A 24,579-nucleotide genomic window follows, 5' to 3' on the forward strand; every position below is an offset into this window, starting at 1 on the left:
GTTAAATTTTATTATTCTATGCTTTTTAAAGGAAAGCCTTTGGGAAAAGGGATTTACCAAAAGGGTAAAATCACCCTCTTCCCCCCCCCCCCATACTGGTAACATCTCGTTAGTTTCACAATGAGATTTAATCAAATAATCTAATCTGGTCCATTTTATAGAAGGGCTTTTGTAATTTTGTCTGCTTTATCTTCTTTTATTTAATTGAGCTAATCAAACTTGCAGTACAGAAGATATTTCACAACATATTGCTTAATAGTAAATAAAACATTGTCAAATGACCCATTTGACTAGCCATTTTGACTAGTAAGGGCAGTAAGGGTGCCTGGATGACATGACTATTAGCAACAGCAATAGCACTTAGACTTATATACCGCTTCATAGCCTTCTCTAAACAGTTTACAAAGTCAGCATGTTTTCCCCAACCATCTGGCTCCTCATTTTACCAACCTCGGAAGGATGTAAGGCTGAGTCAAACTTGAGCCAGTGAGACTCAAACTGCTGACAGTCAGCAGAGTTAGCCTGCAATATTGCATTCTAACCACTGGACCACCATGGGTCTTATTAAATGTACCCTCAGTGCTTCTACACCAAATTAGAGGACAAGCTTCAATACTCAGTCTGGATGAGAAGGTAGAGAGAATGTTTATCAGATTTTCAAATTACACAGAGTTGAATAGGAGAAGTAATTATCAAAGAATCTTGATAAATTGGAAGGATTTCCTGATAGTTGTCACTCAGTGGAATAGGATGCCGCATAAAATGGCAAGTTCCCTTTTGTTAAAGTTCTTTAGAAGCTGAATAACCATTCTAGTAGGTTCTGGCCACAGATCCCATATGGATTTGGGGGTTAGATTTTATGTCACGTCTTCCAAAGTTTTGATTGATTGATTGATTGATCAATCAATTATGTGCAGATTTTCTCCATGATGATTTGTGATCTATTTTTCCCAAGGGAAACGTCTCCTACTCTATACTTCTAGGTACATTCTAGGCAATGTACGTACCTAGAGGGGAGGAAAGCACATTTTCCTAGACATTCTGTCCATGAGCAAATTTCAGCTCTTTCTCTTCTTAATACCCTAAAGAAAAAATATGGAAGAGGCAGAGGGAAAAAAATGGGAGGATTACATGGGCTTATAATGCTTTCACACACATGCACAACATGAACAACAATATGGACATGCACCCCATAAATAGAATTGAATAAAAAAGCATGATAATTCTAGTTGAAAACCAAGGTGATTGCATTCACAGAATGGGAACTCAGCCAGAAAACTGACTTTGTCTATTGAGTATTGAAGTTCCATTTGAAGTTGATGTTGGCCTAGTGACAAACATGGCTTACATCCCTTGGCCATATCCTTACCACCTGCCTTGACAAGTGCAGAAAAAATGGTTGTATCAAAATCTTGACAGCTCCAATCCAGGCTTAAACAATACTTGAAGTTTTTTTCTCCATAAGCACATTGTTCTTATTTACATGTGTGTTTCCTGTGGAGAATGCTTTATGGAAAGTGGAAGATTTCCAATTAATTGGAGGTCCATGCTACACATTCTTCTATATGTACTCATATATATGGTAATATATATCCCCTTTTCCTTTAAAAAAGATAACATGTGCTCCCTCAAAATGTGTTGGGCAAGAACTATTTTGGCACTAAGATCTGGGCAACAACTAAAATTAGAGAGAGAGCCAGGAACATGCCTTTCAGTGCCTCAGATGCTTCAATCAAATCAATCCTGATTATAATCTATGATGGTAAGTTGGCAGCTGGGTAATGGAAAACTTCCAAACATTACCTTCAAGCTGCAGAAATAAAGAGGGTATGTGTGAATGTGATATTTGGCAAGGAACGGCACATTGTTTCAGCGCTGTGGGAAAAATGCTTAATGTGCAAACATTTCCTTAAAATAAGATTATAATGAAATATTAGAGGCAATGTTGTTAAAGTTAATCAACTTTGTTGACTAGATGAAAAAAATATGTCATTCTAAACCTATGTCCTGTCCTCAATCTGTAGAATAAATCCGGTGTTCCCTACCATCCTGTTTTACCTGAATGCTAGTCAGAAGATTTTAACTAGAGAATGAGCTCTTGTGTGCCCCGAATCTTGAAATTCAAGCATGCTCCTGTATTACCTGAGGTTTCCAAATGATTTAAGAAGTGATTAAGTAGACTGTGAAAAGGTCTAGTTAGTAATCTACTTTAACTAGAGAGATTATAATGAATTATAAGATCAAAAACTATGTGATCTTAGTTCCTTTGTATGGAATCATATTCATGAATACATATGTATTTGCCTTAGGAAAACCTTGGAGCTTATTTATTTTATTTCTTAGACACATCTCCCACTTCTTTTTCAGGCATTTGGGGTAGTAAACATGGCACTTCATCCTTCATGTTTTACCCAGCGAGAAAGGCTGGGCTGAGGGATAATGTTAACTTGAAATCACTCCTTCAGCTTCCATGACTCAAGGGAACTTAAACCAAAATCATTAGTAACAACCACACCTTTTGAAATGTTTGAAGGACTCCATTCTGTTTCATAAAATAACCCTATAAAGTTAATAATGGTAATGAGGAGGCTTAGGTGGAGAGAGATTGGCTCATCAAAAACAGAAATAAAACTTGAACCAGAGACCTTTTTAATTTGTATTTTAAGTTCTTGAACCATTACTCTACATCATTTCTTCATGTTCCCTGATGACTTCAATCTATATTCCACAAGGAATCACCTGTACACTTAATTATTATATTTTCAGTTGTTATTACATTTGCAAAAAGAAGAAATCAACTAAAAAAGATCCTGTGGACCAGTAAATAGTCTGAGAAGATGTCATTTATTAATGAGTCTAGCCATTTTTTTTTTAAAAAAAGCAACGAATATAATTTTATGCCTTTTTATGCATGGAAGAATCTTTCACACACACCGCCTGGCTGTCTCTGACTTCACATGAAACCGCATCAATCAAAGAACAGCTTAGAAAGGAGAATGTTCACAGATGAAGCTTGGAAATTTCCATGAGCTTCCCATTGCCAAAGCCTAAACCAATGACATTTGGTGCCAAAGTATAACATCCAATCTTCTTTTTTCATTTCTCTAGGGAAAGCAGGTAAGTTTTTTTGCTTTGGCATTTGGGAATTTCGGTTGGGTTTGAGGAGGGAACATTAGGTCAGTTGATAGTCAATATATGGGGGATAATCAGTCTTCAGTTATTTCTGGCATTTTCTTGATACCTATTTGAACTACAGTTTCAGAAATATGTACATACTTGTTCTGATGTTGGCTTAAAAAAATTCAGAAATGGAATAATACTCTCTGAGTCTGCCTTATCTAAACTATTCCATGCCTAATCTTGCACTTCTTCATGTATCAACTCCTCAAGCAGAGTTTGTCTGCCTTTCGACTTGAAAAAGGATGCCTAAAAATCATACACATTGTATAATAACTAGAAATACCCAGTTGAAAACATAGACATCTGTTTTCTTAATCCTTCTAGCTCAGAATGGAACTGGAAGAATAGAAAAGCTTTTGGGACTCAAAACATGCTGGACTTCAAACCCCAGCAATCCCAGATAGCACAGCCAGTTGTGAATAATGCTAGGAGTTGTAATTCAGCAACATCAGGAGAATGTAAGTTTGGGAACTGCAAAAATTTGGACCAACACTTAATGAGAGCATAGAGAGGTTTTGGTGATACTTCACTGACCTGGAGTGGTTTTCTAAACTTTTCAGCCCTAAAGATTTCTCATTCCTCATTCCTCACAAGTACACTAAGGCAGTGGCTCACAGGAATTCAAGTAGGGATTTTCCAGCCATTATCTGATCTAGGTCTTATTTTCCTGTTCCAACAAGGAACCATTCTGCTGTTAAGCCTTCTCTTATGTTACAGGCAGTCCTTAACTTACAGAATTTTGGTTGCTAAATGATGCAGTGATTACATGAATCATCATATTACTGGGCCTGATTTTATGACAAGTTTTACCAAAGCCATTAAGCAAATTACTTGGTCATTATGCGAATCCAGCTTCTCCCATTGACTTTACTTCTCAGAAGCTGGCTGGGAAGGTTGCAAATCATGATCACATGATGACAAGATGCAACCTTTGTAAATGCAAGCCACTGCCAAGCACCCACATTGTAATCATATAACTACAGGTGTGGTGTGGTGGTCATAACTTCAAGAATGGGATGTAAGTCATTTTTTTCTGAGGCTGTTGTATCTTCAAATCATTATTAAACTTGTATAAAAATAATAAAGGTGGGATAAAATATCTTAATTAATTAAAGAAACAATTGTAAGCTGAAAACTACCTGCACCTGTCTTTTGAAATCATTGACAGGCTGCAAAAAACTTAAAGTCCATTAGGTGGCACCAAAAGATTCAACTTTATTTCTTTGCTGCCATCTAGTGGGTAGGAATAGCAATAGCACTTAGATTTATATACCATTTCATAATGCTTCACAGCCCTCTCTAAGTGGTTTATAGAGTCAGCATATTGCCCCCCAACAATCTGTTTCTTCATTTAACTGATCTCGGAAGGATAGACGGCTGAGTCAACCTTGAGCCAGTCAGGATCAAACTGCTGGCAATATTGTGCCACCACGGTTCGAATTGGTAGCTTTACCATTGATCCTGATGTCATAGTAAACTAAGGTAAGCAAAAAAATTACTTTCTTCCTTTGATTCCAGTCATCTTGGTTGCTTTAATATTATCCATTGCTAGAAATCCTATCTCTAAGCAAGTATCAAAAGAGCTGCTAAAGTTAGGGAATAATTTTGGATAATTTACAGCACATAAGAATGCTCTTACATAAAAGTGGCCAGATGCAGGAGAGGGCAAGAAGATGGCAGCTTTCCATCTGAAGGCTTAGGGTGGTTGAAAGACTCAAATTGTTATTTAATAGAGGCTGTTTATGGCCATATTTGGCACCTACTGGTTCAGAATTCCTCCTGTTTGGAATGTATGTCGGAGTTTTGAGCCAGTTTACAAACTTGGAAGTAACTTCAGATCTGCCATCTCCAGCTTATTGATTGACAGGCCCGAGAAGTCACCATGTGGAGCCTAGATGCTGGTAAGTATCAAATGATTTGCTGCCATCCAATGATTTTTGTTGGTATTGCCTTTTCCAAAGCTGGCCTCTCACTTCTGCCACTGCTCAGGTCAATATCTCTCCAATTTAATTAAAAGAGTGCACTCACAGCTGGAGGCCCTTTGCATACCTGGCAAGGGACTTGAGCTTCAGCCTCACCTCACCTGTATGCAAATATTCTGTTCTTTTCATCAGCCTGCCAAGAGAAGCAGAGCTTTATCTGAATTCCAAAGTCACAAAAACAGCATTGTACTCTGGCAGTTAATTTTTACCGGTTTACAATGTACTTGCTTTGCAAAGACGATAATGCCAGCTAACCACAGCAAACCTTCTGAACACAGCTGTTGTTATACTTCATAGTGGATGAAAGCATTGATTTCTCTACCACCACTTTTGCAGATTGTGTCTGGGCCAGATAGAAATAAGTCTTTCCTTGCTTTTATTTGAAAAAGGTTGTGTTTCTTCACAAAGACTGACCTGTTCAGAATTCTCCTTGCTTTGTCTCAGCAAAACTGGCAACGTTATAGTGAAGTAACGAGTGACATCTTGTAGACGGAAATGACAAAGGGCCATGCCAAGGACAAGTGACAACAGGGTGAATAATGCCAACTATAAACTTTACAAGTCTAACTATTAAGTGGCTGAGATGTTAATTCTGGACTTGGAACACCCGGCTTTTTAAATCTTTGAGAGTCATAGTAACTAGGACTTGAAGATGGGATGTTCTGAGGAACAGTCAAGAAGGGGACTTTTATTTTAATCAGGGCTCCTACACAGAAAGAGGAAAGGCTAATCTCCCACCCCCTTCCTGCCTCGTTCCAGTTTCCTGATGGAAATCATGACTTCATTTGCCCTAAGCTCTGTGTTTATTTTTTTCAGTATAAATAATAAAACAAATTATATTCTCATCTGGAAAATGAAATTGATATTGATGGTACTTGTTCAGTTACAAGTATGGCATCCAAATTTATAATGGTCCATATGTATAGGTATGTGTGCATATTTTCACAACTTAAATAAACTGAAATTGCATTTGATAAAACAGATGTATAATAGTGGGAACTTTCAGATTTTAGGATGAAGGAAGTAAAACACCCCTCTTCTGTAAACTAATTTGCTATTGTTTAAATAGAATAACCCTCTTCTTTAAATGTTCCAATTGTTTTTCTTTCCAACCTTTTATAAAGTTAGCCATTTTAATAGTCTGCATTTTGATTAGTCAATCAATCCATTTAAATCATATTGGAGGAGCTGAGGGGTTTTTTTCAGCTATAATGTTATATATTATAGGATTCTCTTAGAAATGAAGAGGAAATTAAATAATGAAAAGTAGAAATTTTATAATTAAATAATGATAAAATAACAACTGCAGATTATATAAAAGAAAACATTCAATTTTGTTGGCACATTTCTCATAGTACTGTCTATATATCTGATTATCCAAACAACTGACAATTTGCCTTCAAAAGTACAACCCGCATGGATGCCATCTAGTGACTATAAAAATGTGAATTAAAACTGAGAAAGTTTCTCGGATATAGATGTCTCAGATACATATACTTGAACATCCCTGGGCAGATTATTTATTTTACCCCCAGATTGGTTTAGCATTATATTTCAGTGTGTTTTCTTCCTATTCAGTCAGTACTCTAAAAAGGATCTGATGCGAAGAAATGTATGAATTATCCATATACACGTGGCAGCAAGACAGCAAGCCAATTATATAAATTAAGGCAAAGTCTCTCTATGTTCTTTCTGGTCTATAGCCTAAGAGCAGAAATACTTGTGTTGCAAGGGTGGTTGTGTTTGTTGTTTTTTAATTTTGCTGCACGGAAGCACTACAATTAAATTTTGATTTGCACAGCACTTTTAAAGTATTTAAATGGAATAGTAATTAGGGATCTGACTATGCCAACAATATACTGGAATAGTAAAAACCCTGGCCAAGTATAGGAACAACTTGCTTCATACCCTTGCAAAACACTGCCCAAACTGTGTGACTTTTTTATGGTGGTGACACGTTTGGAATATAGGAAGGTAAAACCTGCACCTGTTGTATCATATGTTTGATGATAACTGGCTTGAACTAGGTGACTGTAAGGAAATATATGGCGTTCTTTCTATTGTGTGGACTTATACAACCTTCCTGATAATTATATTTGCACAGCGACGTTGTTGTGGCACCCATTCAAAATAGAGGAAACAATAATAATACTGTGCGGCAAAGTACAAAGCTTATGGAGAATGGAAGCCCTGCCTTCCAGAAGTCGAACCCAGTAAAGCCTTGGGGATATAAAATCCAGGAGTGTAAAGTCCTTCACTGGATATGAAGCACCTGATAAAACACCTTGCAAAGGTAGAGATTAAGAGATGAAGGTTTGAGCAAGGGCATCCTTGGTTCACATGAGGTGAATCACAAGAGCCTGAATTAAACCACACTCTCTCCACTTCAGCCGGTCGCCCTAGCTGTCTTCATCAGTCAGCAAATGTAGTAATAAAACAGAATGGGGGGGTACATGTTTACCCACAATCCCTCGATTCCCGGTCTTTTTGAACTGATCTGGAAGTTTTGATGGAAGTCTGTAACTGCATTCAATGGATTGTAGTTATGGTACTCTGAGCAAGTCCACAAAAGGAGAATAGATACAGTATAATCAGGAAGTTCTCCTCTTAGCTTTGTACAAGTAACATCATCCATAATCCAATTAATTAAGTGTTAATGAGGAATAGCTAATGTGTCAGCTATGAAATTTCCAGGACTGGAATAACCAGGCTTCAGGTATCCATGTCCTGTAATCCTGTGGCCTCAGCAACTGGAAGCACTTGACTATGTTTGGATAAGGTAATGCTTTGATGTACAGTATTTGGATGGGAAACTTCCAGAAGCATGGCTGTAGGCTAAGGCTACCAAATATAGACTGCCACACTCTAGTTGGCCAGTAGAAAACAGCTGTGAAATGCAGCAATCCTCTGCTCCTTAATGGTTGCCTGCTAATCCTGATGCATCTGTCTAGGTCTAAGAGTTCTACACTGGAAAATTAAAAAAAAAAAACATTCTGGAAAAATGCAGTGGCAAAACATCTCTGCATTGTTTCCAAGAATATGACACAGATTATGTCCACCTAAAGTTGAACTAGACTTGAAGAATGCATTATCTTTAAAAAATCTTATAACCAGATTATTGCAATGCACTCTGACTAGGGCTGTCCTTGAAAATAGCTTAGAAGCAAGAGCTGATTCTTGGCTCCTGACAGGTAGCACTAGCTGTCATGGAAGCTCCAGGAGAAACAACAATATGGAAATCAGACAAGATTATTGTCCTTCTAAAACTGACAGCAAAGCAGTAAAGGTCCAACTTCATCTAGATATAACTAAAATCCAGTGCCATCTAGCGACCAAGTGATGTACTGTATTACCTTTAGCAGATAGATAAAATGTGCACTTTCCATTCAGACCATAAACTATAAAGAACATGCTCCAAAATTTCTCAAAATGTGGTGCTAACATCTCTCTGGTTGGATTCCACAATTTGGGCATTTTTACCATCTTTTTTCCTTTCACCAAAAAAATAAACAATCAATACACTGTGCGTTCAACCTATTTGGAGATAGCTAAAAATCTCTCTCTTCTAAAACATGTTTCAGTTTTGTTCAAGTGCAGACTGCCATTGCCTACTTATATTTATTTTATTTTTTCCCCCTCCTCCCAATTTCCCTTCCACCAAAGTTTGCTCAGAATTTCTCTCACAAAACAGAACTTTGGTTCTTGTTGATCTAAAGTACAAGGAGAAATTTCAGAATGCCTTTTTTGCTAAATTCTGTGACTGTAGAATTTCAACACTAATATATATATATTGCACAAAAGGTCTTCTGAAATTATATTTCTCTCTATTCTCAAATATGAGATGAAAAAAATCCTATGATCTCACCATACTTGGACATCTGGTGGAACATAGAGTTACAGTTAAAACTATTTAAATTTTAAAAATACCATGACAGAATTATCTGTATTCTACCTGCATGGAAATTTATAAAGAGGATAATAGGTAGAAAGAATTGGGTACATGACTTCGGGACAGTATTATCAATATTTTCAAATATACTTTCATAGCTTAAATTTTACTTTAAATGTAATCTTAGATACTCAAGAAGTTGAATTGCTAGTTCATCAATGCATTTTGTAGCATTCAATGCTTTGTTAAAACTTGTTATGGAGCAAGTCTGAAAAAATATTCTTACTTTTTTATAAGTAAGCCAATAATTATTTGTTCTGTCCGTGACAAATCAAAATATTGGTGTATCCCATTCAGACCACAGCTTTTGACAATACAGTGAATATGCTTGGTGACAATTCTATTAATTGTGCATTTCTGGTTGAATTTAAGAAAAGCACATATAAAAGGAATGGATCAAGGCACTCATATAAGCAAAACACTTTTCTGAGAGCTATCTATGACTTGATTTAAGGGGAATAAAACCCAAGGGAGTGATATAGTAATATTTTGGTTACATCTTAAAACATTTGATCTTAGCAGAAATCTTTTAGATACTCCCAAGTATCATTGCTCTTGGCCTAGTGAAATATATACATTACATGATTTGGACAATCTTTGTGAATAAGATTGTCCAAATTTTTCATAAGACCTAGCTCTACATGAAACTATGAAGGAGACTTCTCTCCAATATTATGTATCTCTGATACGATTCTGGCAAATGAAGCAGTATTCCTACTTCTAGCCACCGTCACTTTCTTGGCCTTTCACATTTGCACATGCCCAGGAGACATTTCTGTCAAAGTGAAACAGTGGGCAAAATGAAGGGGTTTGGATTGGTGGCACTGAGAAGGAGCACCTCATTTTACAAGATTTGTGAACGTACAATCTTCATGGAAAAGTCCTCAGAATTCAAAATGTGCTTAATATTGGGCCATGAATGAGGTTATCATCTGGGTTGACCAACAGGTGTTGCTGCTGCCTCCACAAATTGGAGTTATGAGTTAACCACCCCCCATTAGGATAGGAGGGTCGGTTGCCCACACCTCAAGGAAACAAAGCAGGTGCTTTCCTTGCCCATCCAGCCAGGGGGCTGGTTAAATTACACTCAGAAAGAATAGCCTTGCTTCTTTCATGAAATTCAATTACAGAGAAAGAGGGTTGGCACCTTTTGTGATGCAATGGGACAATCTGCGCTTCTTGTGGCCCCCTTCTGCTGGCTACTTTGATCTGAATGCTATTGTCTGGCTTTAACACCTTCACCTTTAATTCCAAACAGAGGAGGCCTATCCAGCAGTTTTTCTATAGCAAGAATTGTTCACGTCTTCTTAATAGGAACCCTCAATTATCCAGGAAGCCAGAAACTAAATACACATAGTTTTGGTGAAATATAAGATTATTCTCACCAGTATTAAAACAAGTAGGAGAGGCCACATTAAAGACTCAAGTTTTACTTTCTAAGACTATTGCTTAATAAAAAGCACACTGGCAACAGCTCAGCAGCACATTAGGGCTGGAACCAGTTCAACCCAAAATGCAGAAAGGAGATGTAGCGGAGTAAAATAATACAGGTCAGACAGGCTCTCCAGCTCACCTTAATAAGATCATTATTGTAATGATCGCCATATTGACACGACCCAAGCCTGTGACAGTTCAACACTATAGTATTGCAGATTTGCATCACAATCCTTGGTGGAACAAAACCACACTCCTCAGCTGGGGAGAACTGCAACCTAAGCTGCCAGAATCCAATTCTGCACGATAAATCTCACATCATACATTTTAGGATCAGAACAGTGTGGATTAGGAGGCCATCTAGCTGAGCTTTCCAACTGACCAAGAAAAAGTGATTTTTCATTCATGCTCAACAAAAGACATCTCTCATTTGGAAAGTCAAACCATTTAGTCTCCTCTCCTAAATAGCTTTACCACTCTCTCCCTTTTTCAGATTAGATTACAGTAATTATTCATCAGTTGCATGGATATAATGTTCTTAGGCTTCTTGCATTAGCTTTCTAAAATTAATTCATGTTGGATTTATAACCTGGTCTTTCTTTCAGGAATTCAATGTGGCATATAAATTATATGTGTACAGATCACACTAAGCCAGTTCACAATTACCCAGGTTTATGCAATACTATATACTAATTTGTAAGCCATGATCTTTCTAGAAAATCTAGGTTCACATAACATCAAAAACCAGAAACAAACAAACCACTTTATACCTTAACATAAACCCAACTGGAACAGCCTTTTCACCACTTTTTCCTGCAACAACCTCGCAAATAGTTGGGCTGAGATACAGTACCTCCTGCCATAAAGTCACTTATTAAGCATCCATATATGAAAATGCATTTGTGTTTAGTCTCTGGAGTTTTATTTATTTATTTTTTAAAATGTATTTTATTGATTTTTTGCAATAACAATCTTCAGTGCTTAGTAAACAGCGTGTTGTCTGGGTTCATATATTTGAAAAAACAATCAATAATAATTATTTTCTATAATTCCATGATCAAGATATTAATTAATATTATGTTTCCTTGATCTTCCCTTCTTCCAATGTTATTCTCTTTTGTCAACATTAATAAATATAATATTTTCAATACATACAAGGTTGGATATAAACATTTTTGTGTTTGTTCAGATAACAATAACATCCATATATAACATTTTTTCTAATTAACTTATGTTTCAATTGTATTTGTAAAAGTCATCTTGTTAGGTCACTACGTGTCCTGTTTTCAAAATTCCTATTTAAACTTAATTTCCCCTCAGTATTCAAACCAATCATAGTTTTCTCAAAATTAATTACCTAAAAAATCCAAACTTTTCATTTACATACCCCATCCCAATATTTTCATATTTCATATATTATAAAGATACCATACTACTTATATATCCTATAACATCCACATATAACATCTTTTCTGAGCCGTTTATATTTCAACTATATTTATAAAAGTCATCTTATTGAGTCACTATATGTCCTGTTTTCAAAATTCTTATTTAAGCTTATTTTCCCCTCGGTATTCAAATCACTCTTCTCAGTCATAATTCTCTCAAATTTAATTACCTTTAAATGTTTAAACTTTCCATTCACATACATCATCCCAGTATTTTAACATTGTATACATTATAAAAAATAGTATACTACTTATATAAGACCCATCCAGTAGACCCCTGTCCTGTAATAAACAAAACTGTGGGTGGGTGGGTGTAACTAAGAAGGATGGAGCAATGTGCCTGCTTATATATGCACATATTGCGGCTCATTGTGCAATCAGATGAGTATATTTAAAATAGGGGGGAAATTACTTTTCACTTATCCTTGACCTGGTTGGCAAAAGTCTCTGAAGATTACTGTATCTGTTTAAAGCAGGGAGAAGCAATGTATTGATTTCCCAGATACCGCTATGCTTTGGGCTCCATCATTTGTCACCATTATCAGGAAGGAAGCTATAACTCAAGAACAAAACTGGCCATCTTTGAAAGAAGTAATATGCCTAAAATATGTTCCCAAGCAAAAATAATTATATTGCCAATATTGGATTTGACGCATCATGGATATGGTTGATCTAAAGATTTTAACTATGTGGCCTCCATTTTCTATGCCATTGTTAGACAAGATGCTTTCTTCTCCCCACCCCCACCCCACCCCCGATCTCCAGTTCTTTAATGATAGCTACTTTATTGCTTGTTTCAGTCACTCAAATTACTTCAACTGCCTCATGTACTGAATAGCAAGAGAGAGCATGGTATAAAATGGAAAGTGCCTGGTATTTTTCTCTCAAGATGAAAACATATCTTCAGCCACTTTTTATATTCAGCATCAAAAATGGTTTACAAAATGAATCACCCCTATAGATCTGACATCAACAGCAAGAACAGCAACATTTCCCCATCTTCCATTTTTGCAGTTTGTTATTTATAAAAGACACCAACATTTCTATGATGCTATTATCACCATGAAATGCTTTCCAAAGGAGGTAGAAGAATAGTGCATTCCTAATAAAAAGTCTGATTCAGAAATAGTTGGGCCTAAAAGTATATTTGGAAGGTGCCCTTCTTATTTTCACGTAAACTCCCTCAGAAAGGTGTACAGCTTGTAGACATATGAGGACTGCCTATATTTAGAAAATTCAGTTAAATGAAGACAAAACATTTCTAAGAAAATATACCCAAAGACAAAATTTGCAAATTAAGAAATAACCCCAAATAATACTCTAAACACTTATACAAGTTTCTTGAAAGCATCAAGCCTCAGTCCCTGCAGGCTTCAGGCCTGGAAGAATCATACATTCCTTTTTAAGACAATGATTAGACCCAAATGTCATTTCTGCTCAACCTACCCAACAGGATTGTTTTAAATCTAAAAAGTGGGGAAGAAGGAGAGGAAATGAGCCAGGTACCATCTCTCTAATAATTGCAAGATAACAGAAAACTGTGTGTGTATAACACTGAGTTTATATACAGCAACAACTCAGGCAATATGGGGGCAATACCTCCATTGTACTATACCATGTAGTGGATGATTTTTCATTAAAAACTAATCTGTAGAAACTGTGCAATATCTGATGCTATTGATGTTATGATGCTGTTATCAATCTGATTTACGTATTTGCAGTTTTACTCTAAACCAGGGATGTTCTAACTGTGTCAACTTTAGGGCTTATGGATTTCAGCTCCCAGAATTCTGGGAACATAAGTCCACAAGTCTTAACCTTGCCAAATTTGGACTCCCCTGCTCTAAATCTTTTTGAGAGCTAACAGCAAAAGGGCAATCATTATCATTATGCATGAAGAAAGCCAAAATGCTTGAGATTTGGGACTTCAGATTTAATGCTAGTACAAACACAAAATAATTTATAAAACTCCAACTGTTTCAAAAATATTTTAATTACATACGCTAACATCTGTTCTCTTAAAAAAGGACTCACATAGATTACATTTTACAATTTCCTTTTTTTTAAGTTAATACATAAAACTTCACAATATGCAAACAACTTTAGTGGTTTCTTCGTATGTTCTCAGAGCATGAGAAATTCAAAATTATATTGCACTGGTAAAGCTAGAACACTGAATTGCCCAAATTGCACCACTAGAAGAAAAAAGTAGCATGAAGAATGTTTGGAAGTTACGGTATACCTGCTGTCCTGAGTACAGAAAAATGCTCATTTTTCTTAAGCTTAAAATTAACGAAATGTTACATAAAGAATCATGTTCTTCATAATAGTTGTTACTGATGACCAAAAAATAAATCAAACCAAAACAAGCCAGGGACAGAGGAATGTTGTCCTCTTGCTTCAATGGCCTTAGAAATACAGCCAATAATGAAAGATGCTACCATCAGCATCAGATGGAATATCAAAAGGTCCTCATCCTTAAAGTAAGCTATGAAAATTCTGGGCTTAAAAGAATGCCAAACGTTCTTTAGATATAAATAGCAATAGCACTCAGACTTATATACCGCTTCACAATGCTTTCCAGCCCCCTCTAAGCGGTTTATAGAGTCAGCATATTGCCCCCAACAATCTGGGTCCTCATTTTACCGACCTCAGAAGGATGGAAGCATAAAACAGATTTAATATTTCAAAGAAAAGCTACAGCATAGTTACTCTTCCTTAACTTTCTTTGTGTAAAAGAATTTTTAAGGAAGGATAATTCAAAATGCAATCCGTATGTAATACAGTTAAGAAAGGATTTTCTTTTGAAAATAGGAGTTTTATCGATGAAGAAAATAAACCTCATGCTATCCAAAGGAATGCACATCAGAAACCCAGATCATGGCAAATGAAATACCTATTGATCAATAATAACTGTTAAATTAATGTTTTTATTTTTATAATGCATAAATATTTTCCTAGATGCAAGGGTGGTATACCAGTCTCTCAGCTTCCATACTCTGTGTGACATGGAACACATTGTCTTTCTACTTTAATATTTACTTATCTTATTATTAATTAATTCTTAATTAAGGCAAGTAGAGAATAACTAAATCTTTTTTAAAAAAATATCTAGCAGGAGCTGCTATATTTGGTCTCAATTTAACATTTCTCAAAAGAAACAAAATCCATCTAGATACATTGGCACATTCTCTGCAAATCCAAAACCACCTTTGCATTTTAAAGGAAAAATTACTTGGGAGAAAGAAATCCTTAGAGATTAATACAGCTACTTTTTAACTATTCCCTCCTCTTTTATTTAGGTCAAAAATACAAAACTGATCTGTGTTTGTAGGACATAATAAACTAAAAATTAGCAATCACATTATAGTCTAATAGGGATATAAAAAAATTCTACCACTGCAAAATGTAATATTCAGCACTTTTGCAGAATGTTCCATGTTCCATTTTTCAGAATGTTTGTGGCATTCTGCATAAAACAGGACAGGATCATATTTGGAAAACCACAAACTGATTCCAGTTCAGAGAATTAACTTTAGGAAAAAATCACTGGAGCATCCCTGGAATGACTAAATCAGCATGGTCCAAAAGAGAAATATTCAATTTCCAGAGGACTAAGAGTTTTGCCTTGTATGTGCCACAGATTTCATTTTGAACCATTTCAAGCATAAAACTTCACAAATGTCCTCATAAATGAGCACTCAAAAATTGTTTTGAGGCTTCTGGAAACTGAGCTGTTTTGAGCTCAACATTTCTTGGAATGTACAAAACCAGTGATTTTGCACTCTATGAGCATACCAAAAACGGCTCAGTCCATAATCTCTTGCACAATATCTGAAGCAAACTGTTATGCGAACCAGCCTACCTGATGAATTAATGGCTCAGTATATTGTGTGGAGCCAGAAAATTGGGTGAAGTAAAATATGGCCTTTATATATATGTCAGTGTTTTTCTACCTCAACTTTAAGATGTGTGGACTTCAACTTCCAGAATTACTCAGGCATTTCCACGTATCTTCAAGGTGATGAGGTTGAGAAACATTGTATATATTATATAAACAGAACTATGTCACCTAAGGAAGAAAATTAATATTTTAATGCATTTTTAATTAAGCAAATATTATGAGATGATCATAGTTATTTAATCAAATGTCAAAGAATTTCCCTTTCAGCAATGACAAAAAAATTTAGAAGTTGGACAGAAAGCAGAAGAATAAGACTATTTAGCATCCCTGAATGAATAAAATAATAATAGAATGGGAGCTCTATAATTCACTGAATTGCGTCACTAGGTGGGTCATCTCTTCAGACTAAAGATTTCTCAATTAGATTTGTTGTTCTTATTATCGCATTCATCCTCATAAAGAGCTGCTTTTATCTGTCAATGTATCTTAGGGAATTCCAGGGAGTCACGCAGATAGAGGTTTTACATAATACCTGATGGAATCATAACATAGCCAACACAAATATATTTGCTACTGATATGATTAAAAGGACTAAGATTTAATTTCTATAATTTTGTTTTTACTGGCATGAAACAATGTTGTATTTTTATTTGAAATAGGTGCCCAAATTTTATGGCCAATGGGTGCAATTTGAATAAAGTCTGTATGTCATAGATGTTCTTGCAAGATGGGTTGGGTAGTACTCACAAAATATTTGCCACAATACATGTGGACAATTACAAAACTCGCCTACGAACCCAAGTATGAGACATAGACCTAGTCTCTGCCAATTATTTCAACTGTTCTCCTCTACAGTACTTATTTCACTAAGGACACACACAGAGCAGGCTTCACCAGAAAGGTAAAACAAGGCAAAGTTGAGCCTCAAACAAGAAATAGGGGTTGTAACCCATTCTATTCCCACATTGGTCTTAGTCTAGATTGCCTCAGATTGGCTAATCCTGATAAGGAAGGGGATTAGAGGGGCAGGGAGACAAAACATAATGCATCTTAATGCCATGAATTCAAGTCCCCAAAACTGGAATTGTATTGTTGTATTCTTCTTCTTTCTATAATAGCTTGCCGCATTAGAACATATAAAATAACAATTTTTTATAGGAATCCCTACATTTAGGTTTTAAACTTTTATCCTGTATTTGAAACATTTAGACATTTACTGAAACACTGAAACAACAATAAGGCACTGTCCTGGCATATCACACAACAAATACTAAAAAAGGAAGTTTGCCTCTGTAGAAGGTTTGCCTTTTGTATTGTCTGAAGTGCTAGCACCAGGCCGGCAGACATACAGTAGTTGTTTATCTTCCACCACATTTAGTATAAAGTGCAGTATCACTGATCCATTTCCCTTTCTTAAAAGCAATTAATACTCCATAATTATCTACTCCATGTCAACTCAAAAGGAAGTCAAATTAGAATTTAAAAATATGTTTAAAATGAACCCAAGTGATCTTTAAAGACCGTCTATTGTAGGCAACATTCAAAAATAAAATCAAATTAGCACTCTTTCTAGAAAGAAATAAGAGTCATCTTCTCTTTAGCTATAAAACCTGCATGCAGGCATGATGAGGCTGGATTGCCACTTCCAGCTAGGTGTCATCTATATAGATGCATATGTGGATGCTGGTGAAGTCTTGCAATCAGTTCTTCCTCCGTTGGTTCTTCCAAAACATCCCTGCAAGAACAAACCAGAATCAATGAAAAATAGCAGAATCAGTGTCTTAGTACAGACATTGTACATATTTTTACACACCAGAAATAACTTCCCTAGGCATTTCAACATTAAAAGCCCCTATAGCATCGTGGGCCGGATGCATCATGCCAAAATCACGCCCACCCCAGCTCCGGCAATGGGGAAAAAGTTGTGATACATCGCGACATGTCACATGACATTGTGAGTTTGACACCCCTGCCCTATACTCTATCATTCATTATTCAATTCCCAATAGATACTTCATATGCAAAACTATATTTTGTTTTATTTTAAAACAGATTTTCTAGCAACTTTGCTAGTATAGTATATAGGTAGTCCTTGACTTACAACAGCTCATTTAGTGACCGTTCGAAGGTACAGCGGCACTGAAAAAAGTAACTTTTGACCATTTTTCACATTTACGACCGTTGCAGCGTCCCCACGGTCACGCGATCAAAATTCAGATGCTTGGCAATTGACTCATATCTATGACGGTTGCACTCTCCCAGGGTCATGTGATCACCTTTTAACAACCTTCTGACAAGCAAAGTCAATGGGGAAGCCAGAATCACTTAACAACCATGTGACTAACTTAACAACTGCAGCGATTCACTTAACAACTGTAGCAAGGTCGTAAAATGGGGCAAAACCCACTTAACAAATGTCTCACTTAGCAACAGAAATGTTTGGCTCAATTGTGGTCGTAAGTCGGGGACTACCTGTAATCAGATAAGAAAAATAGGGCAACATGCTCTAAATTCTGGCACTCTCTGCATGGAGTCCCTGATGCTATTTCTCCTTGCAGTGTTTTAGTCCTGGCAGTAAAGAAAATAACTGTTATTGCTCATTTGCCTCACTCTAGTCCTCGGTTAGTTTCTTTTCTCAATTAAAAATATAAAGCTGCTGCATTGCGGTGCTTGTACCTGAAGAGGAGTTCCACTGTCATTTGATATTCAACTTCTGAGAGAGATGGCCTATGGCAGCGACGATCCCATTTATGAATAAAATTCTGCAATTTAAGGAAACCAATACCATTTTAAGAGAGAGACGCCTCTTACTCAATTCACTTGCAATAGGTTTAAAAAATTCAAGGCACGCAGCCAATTCATGTGATTAGCATATAATTAGGCATGGCTACTTGTGGAAGTCACAGTAACAAAAACTATAACTGTGTTGAAATTCGGATGTTTAAAAAAGAGAAGATTGCATTCTATAAGGTTTAAGGAAAGCTGCTGCACAAATTTCTACGGACAGCGTACTTGCTTTCTTTATTAACAATTCAAAGAAAAGTATCTGACAAATCAACTCGAAGTTGCCCAACCTAAGGTACTCCAGGTAAGTATCATCAACAGTAATATGCAAGACGTCTGAGACCTAACATTAAAGTCATGTGTTTGTGCAAAAGGTGCCTCCATGGAAAGTCATGCACTTTCAACCCTAGTAACCCAACCTAAAAAATAAAATTTCCAGAAAACCTAGTACTATATAGGCTGTCCATCCTAGTGTGACATCAGGAGATTTGCTACTCCATGTGAAACCATCCATAAATGCGATTTGCTACTCCAAGTGAAACCACCCGTAAATGCTCATGTGTTCTTGAAGCCTATTGCTTTGGATGACCAGTCAAGCCTTACCTCTAAAAGCAAGGCTATAAAAAGGTTGACCCAGATGACAGAGGAAGTCAACCACCAGGTGACAAAGTACAATTTTGACCAGCTGCAAAAGAAAAAAAAAAGAATAAAATCAAGTCATGCCTATTATTACAATTCCAGTCTTAGAATTCCCTGCACTGTGTGACCTGTAGCACACCACACATTTCCTGTGTGGTATTCTTTCCAGTTCCTTTTACAAATTACAAAGTTGGATATCCTTGTATTCTCATAGATGAATTATTCCTGCCACTTAAATCTTTCTTGTGGCCTTTTAGCATTTTTGCTGGCTCTAGAATTTTCTTGGGTGATTTTTCTTTTTTTCTTTTTCCTTTTTGCCCTAGATACCCCCTGGATACACTCTAAATCCACTCTACTGCTTGTCCCAAAGGTGCTTTTTCCAAAAGGCAATTGGACTTTCTTGGTTTTGTTTCCTTTCAAAATGTTTCACTTCTCATCCAAGACGTTCTGAAGAACTGAAGTTTCTTGGATGAGAAGCAAAATGTTTTCAAGGGGGAAAAAAACCAAGAAAGTCCTATTGCTTTTTGGAAAAAATACCTTTGGGACAACCATGACTTAGATCCGGGGTCTTCAAACTTGGCAACTTTAAGACTTGTGGACTTCAACTCCCAGAATTCCTCAGCCAGTCCTGGCTGGCTGAGGAATTTTGGGAGTTGAAGTCCACAAGTCTTAAAGTTGCCAAGTAGGAAGACTCCTGACTTAGATGACTGAAAATCTCCATACTCTATTGCTCATATGTTCTAATCTAATTAAGGCTGTTACCAGTTCTAGATTTTTTGCAGTTTATGTATCATAACTAGCTTTTTTAAAAATATATCCTCTGTATCCCTCTTGCTATACTAGCTTGTTATTGCTGATTCCTGCCTTATCCTGGCAGTGCTCCAGAACAGGCAACCAACTTGTTCCCACTCTATTTTTCATTTTGTCTGAGAGCATAAAACTAATAGAAGAGAATATTTATCAGTCAGAGTTCAACTGTGGGGTCCTTGGCTGGGAGCTTGGCTGTTATTTTGCAGACATTTCATTACTCAACAGGATAACATCTTCAGTAGTAGGAGAGAGGGGTTTGCTGAGCATCAAGGACCACACACTGTAAAACTATCTACAATGATGAGAGAGTCTGCCATGTAGTAGGGATCCTGGTTTTGTTGCTTCTGCATAGACCAGGGGTAGGCAAACTTGGCTCTTTTATGACTCGTGGACTTCAACTCCCAGAATTCCTGAGCCAGCCAAGCTGGCTCAGGAATTCTTTGAGTTGAAGTCCACGAGTCATAAAAGAGCCAAGGTTGCCTACCCCTGGCATAGGCCAAGGAAGCAACAAAACAGAGTGTATGGTAAGAGATAAACCGCATATATTTTTTTTAAAAAAAATTGGAGACCTGCCTGATAAGATTTGAGAAGTCCATATCTGAATTAGGTTATCAAATGCATTGCAAAAAAAAAAAAAAAGCATTTGTTCATTACTCACGGAGATAAATATCTGGAATATGCATCCAAGAAAACTTGCCAGTTGTTCACAACCATCACATCCCACAAAATCACTAGAGATGCCTATATTATGGATAAGAAAAGTAGTTGAAATGTACATTAACCTATTATGAGAGTTTCATAATATATAAGAGAAAATTTGGAGCTACCAAACAAACAAACTAGTAATTAAAGCAACTATTTAATACACGTCGAGTAATACTCACAGCAAAATCATCAAAGTTGTTTGGCCAATACTCCAGTTGTTCAAACGTGCCACACTGCAAAGTTGTATTACTTACAAGGCTATAATGGAATAACAAATAACTGGAAGTTATTTCATCACCGTATGCACAGTGGCACTGCACAGATCAAATGTTAAATTAGCTGATTCTTTTACCATAAATATACTTTTAGATTTCTTACAAAGAAGAGAAAAATTAAGCCTGGAGATTTTAAATCTCTTAAAATGTAGACAGGGGGAAAAAAGAATAAGATGCTTCAAAGTTAAAAGAATATAGCAAGGAAGATAAACAGTCAGCCAGATGTTGCAGCAGAAGCACTAACTTTAAATTCAAGAAATATAGATATTTCTCAACTTACACCTCCAAATGGGACTGGAATTTCTGTTGTTGTAAGTTGAGTTGCCCCAATTTTTATGATGGTGGTTAAACAAATCATGGAGTTGTTAAGTGGATGCAGCTTCCCCAATGGACATTTTTTGCCGAAAATTGGCAGAAAAAGGTCACAAATCACAATCACCTGATTGCAGGATGCTGCAACTGGTCGTAAAGGCAAGCCATTGTTAAATGCCTGAACTGAGATCACAGGACTGCGAGGGCAGTGTGAGGATTGCAAGTGCAAATACAGATCATAACTCATTCCCCCCCCCCCCGAGGCCATCTCAATCATTGCTCAGTGAACAGTTGTAAGTCAAGGACTACCTGTAGTGTTAGCGGGGACTTAAACTAGGAATCATTCAGTCCAGAATCCTTTTCTCTGCAAGGACTCCATCTCTTAAAAGAAGATACCCAAATTCAGTGATTTTTCTTCATTGTGATGAAATTACAACCAGGGTTTTACAAAGCTTGACTTTTCAAGCACAGTTGAATCTTATAAACCCTATTGTTAAAAGAATCTTCTCACAAGAGAGCAAACTGGCTCACGATAGCTCTAAATTCTTCTTATTTGCATGCTTTCAAAGAAAGAGTGCCTGGACTGAAAAATCCCTATATTTGGACTCATATAACCAGCAGGCCAGAAACATATCAATTAGTAACGCAGACCTCATGTTGGAGTTTTGAAGTAAGCCCAGTGCAAAACTGAGGGTTATTCTTGCACCTCTGGTTCAAATAAGAGTAAAATGTGGCGTCTAGGCCAGGGGTAGGCAACCTTGGCTCGTTTATGACTCGTGGACTTCAACTCCCAGAATTCCTGAGCCAGTCATAAAAGAGCCAAGGTTGCCTACCCCTGGTCTAGGCCATGCCACACTTCCAAAATACTTTCCAAAGCTCAGCACTATAGAGAAGTTAATCTTCTTACCCTATGAAATATTTGGGATTAAGGAGGAACTTCCTGCCAATGTTTTTTTTCCTGCTGTCCATCACACTAGTCCTGGTGATGGCTCAACAAACAAATAACCTCTGCTAATGTGCCACCTTTCTCCCTCTAACAAGCTAGATAAGGAGGAGATGCAAAAGATAAAGGGCAAGAGCAGCACACGCACTGAAAAGGGAAGCAGAGGGAGGAGGGTCACATGTTCAAGAGGCAGTAGAGAAGAGCAGCTGTACAAATCCACATTGGTAGATGGGGGGAAAAGGTTTAACACAGTGATGGCGAACCTTTTAGAGACCGAGTGCTCAAACCGCAACCCCAAACCCATTTATTTATCGTAAAATGCCAGGGCCGCATCAGCATTGTGGTGCTCTCAAGGGGGCTGGGGGGGCGTGGCCCACTGGATGGGCGTGGCTGCGGTGATCATGGCAGACTGAATGGGTGTGGAGGGGCATGGCCACCTTGATGTTGCTTGGGGGGGACACCTGTGCAGGCTGGGCAGGATTGGGGGAGATCCAGAGGGTCTCTGCTGGATGGGGCGGTAGGCAGGAGGCTCATCCTGTGGGATGAGGCGGGGGTAGGGTGGGGTGCCATTGCTGTGGGGCAAGGCAAAGCAGGGGCGGCTGCTGCCTGACACCATCAGCCCCCGCACAAAGAGGCCAGCGAGCATATGGGGGCATGCTCTACCACCTCTACTCGAGCTTGCTAACCAGCTGCTTCACCTCCTTTGTGCTGGGTGGGGCTGCCGCTCCGGGTGCTAGCGGTGGCCTAATGGACCTGCGCAAGCTGGCGGCAGCGGTGGCAAGTGTGCCCACAGAGAGGGCTCTGAGTGCCGCCTCTGGCACGTGTGCCATAGGTTCGCCATCACTGGTTTAACATATCAGATAGGCTGGCAGACTGGCAGTGATGTGCGGTGGACAGTTTTCCAAAGTAGAAAACTGTCTTCTAAGTTTATTTATAATGACGGGTAGACCACCAGTTGCAAATACGGTACATATAGTCCTCAACCTGTGATCACAATTGAGCCCAAAATTGCTGTTGCTAAGTGAGACAGTTGTTACAAGTGAGTTTTGCCCCATTTTACAACCTTTGTGCCACAGTTGTTAAGGGAATCACTGCAGTTGTTAAGTTAGTCACATGGCTGTTAAGTGAATCTGGCTTCCTCAGTGACTTTGCTTGTCAACGGTCACAAAAGGTGATCACATGACCCTGGGACACTGCAACTGTCATAAATATGAGTCAGTTGCCAAGCGACTGAATTTTGAGCAGGTGATCATGGGGATAGCTACAATGCTCATAAAGTGTGAAAAACACTCATAAGTCACTTTTTTCAATGTCGTTGTAACTTCGAACAGTCACTAAATGAACTATTGTAAGTCGAGGACTATGTGTATTATAGAAATTTGACATTTTCCAAATTTGATATTTTCCAAAGTGCCTGAAGGCAGGACAAGAAGCAACAGATGGAAACTAAGCAAGGAGAGAAGCAACCTAGAACTAAGGAGAAATTTCCTGATAGTTAGAACAATTAACCAGTGGAACAACCTGCCTCCAGAAGCAGTGAATGTTCCAATACTGGAAGAGATTGGACAGCCATTTAAAGAAGAGATTGGACAGCCATTTGTCTGAAATGGTATAGGAAGAGATTTGGACAGCCATTTAAAGAAGAGATTGGACAGCCATTTGTCTGAAATGGTATAGGGTTACCTGCCTGAGCAGGGGGTTGGACTTGATGATCTCCAAGGTCCCTTCCAACTTTATTATTATTATTATTATTATTATTATTATTATTATTATTGCTTCCAACTTTAATCAGTGCTTTATGGATAATTATTCCTAGAGGCAGTATAGATATATACAATCACATCTGGTATGATTTTAATTTTAAAAAATCCCTCTCTCTCTCTGTAGCCTTATACGGGTAGTTCTCGGTGTAGAACCATTTGTTTAACAGCCATTCAAAGTTACAACAGCACTGAAAAAAGGTGATTTACATACTCATATTCATCACCATTGCACCGTCCCCATGGTCACATGATCAACATCTCGGTGTTTGGCAACTGGCATTTATTGATGACAGTTGCTATGTCACAGGGTCATGTGATCACCATTTGCACTCTTCCCAGCTGGTTTCAACAAGCTACGCTAAGGGGGAAAGCCAGGTTCCCTTAATGACTATGATTCACTTAACAACCAAGATAATTCATTTAGGAACTGTGACAAAAAAAATTGTAAAAT

General features: G+C 37.5%; 1 protein-coding gene across 1 annotated transcript in view; it reads right to left on the reverse strand.

Moving 5' to 3' along the window:
* Window positions 1-17,443: 17,443 nt before the first annotated feature.
* The window catches only part of TPCN2 (two pore segment channel 2), a 47,787-nt gene continuing 40,651 nt past the window's right edge, over window positions 17,444-24,579 (reverse strand). The window contains exons 21-25 of the mRNA XM_029285643.1: window positions 21,015-21,093; window positions 20,789-20,871; window positions 19,285-19,366; window positions 18,574-18,659; window positions 17,444-17,632 (exon numbers count right to left, since the gene is read on the reverse strand). Of these exons, the coding sequence (XP_029141476.1) occupies window positions 17,554-17,632; window positions 18,574-18,659; window positions 19,285-19,366; window positions 20,789-20,871; window positions 21,015-21,093 (409 nt within the window). The 3' untranslated portion in view covers window positions 17,444-17,553. The remainder of the gene's footprint in view (window positions 17,633-18,573; window positions 18,660-19,284; window positions 19,367-20,788; window positions 20,872-21,014; window positions 21,094-24,579) is intronic.

The sequence above is a fragment of the Protobothrops mucrosquamatus genome, unplaced genomic scaffold, assembly GCF_001527695.2.
Source record: "Protobothrops mucrosquamatus isolate PMUCROS unplaced genomic scaffold, P.Mucros_1.0 scaffold1989, whole genome shotgun sequence".
In the NCBI taxonomy this organism is placed as follows: domain Eukaryota; kingdom Metazoa; phylum Chordata; class Lepidosauria; order Squamata; family Viperidae; genus Protobothrops; species Protobothrops mucrosquamatus.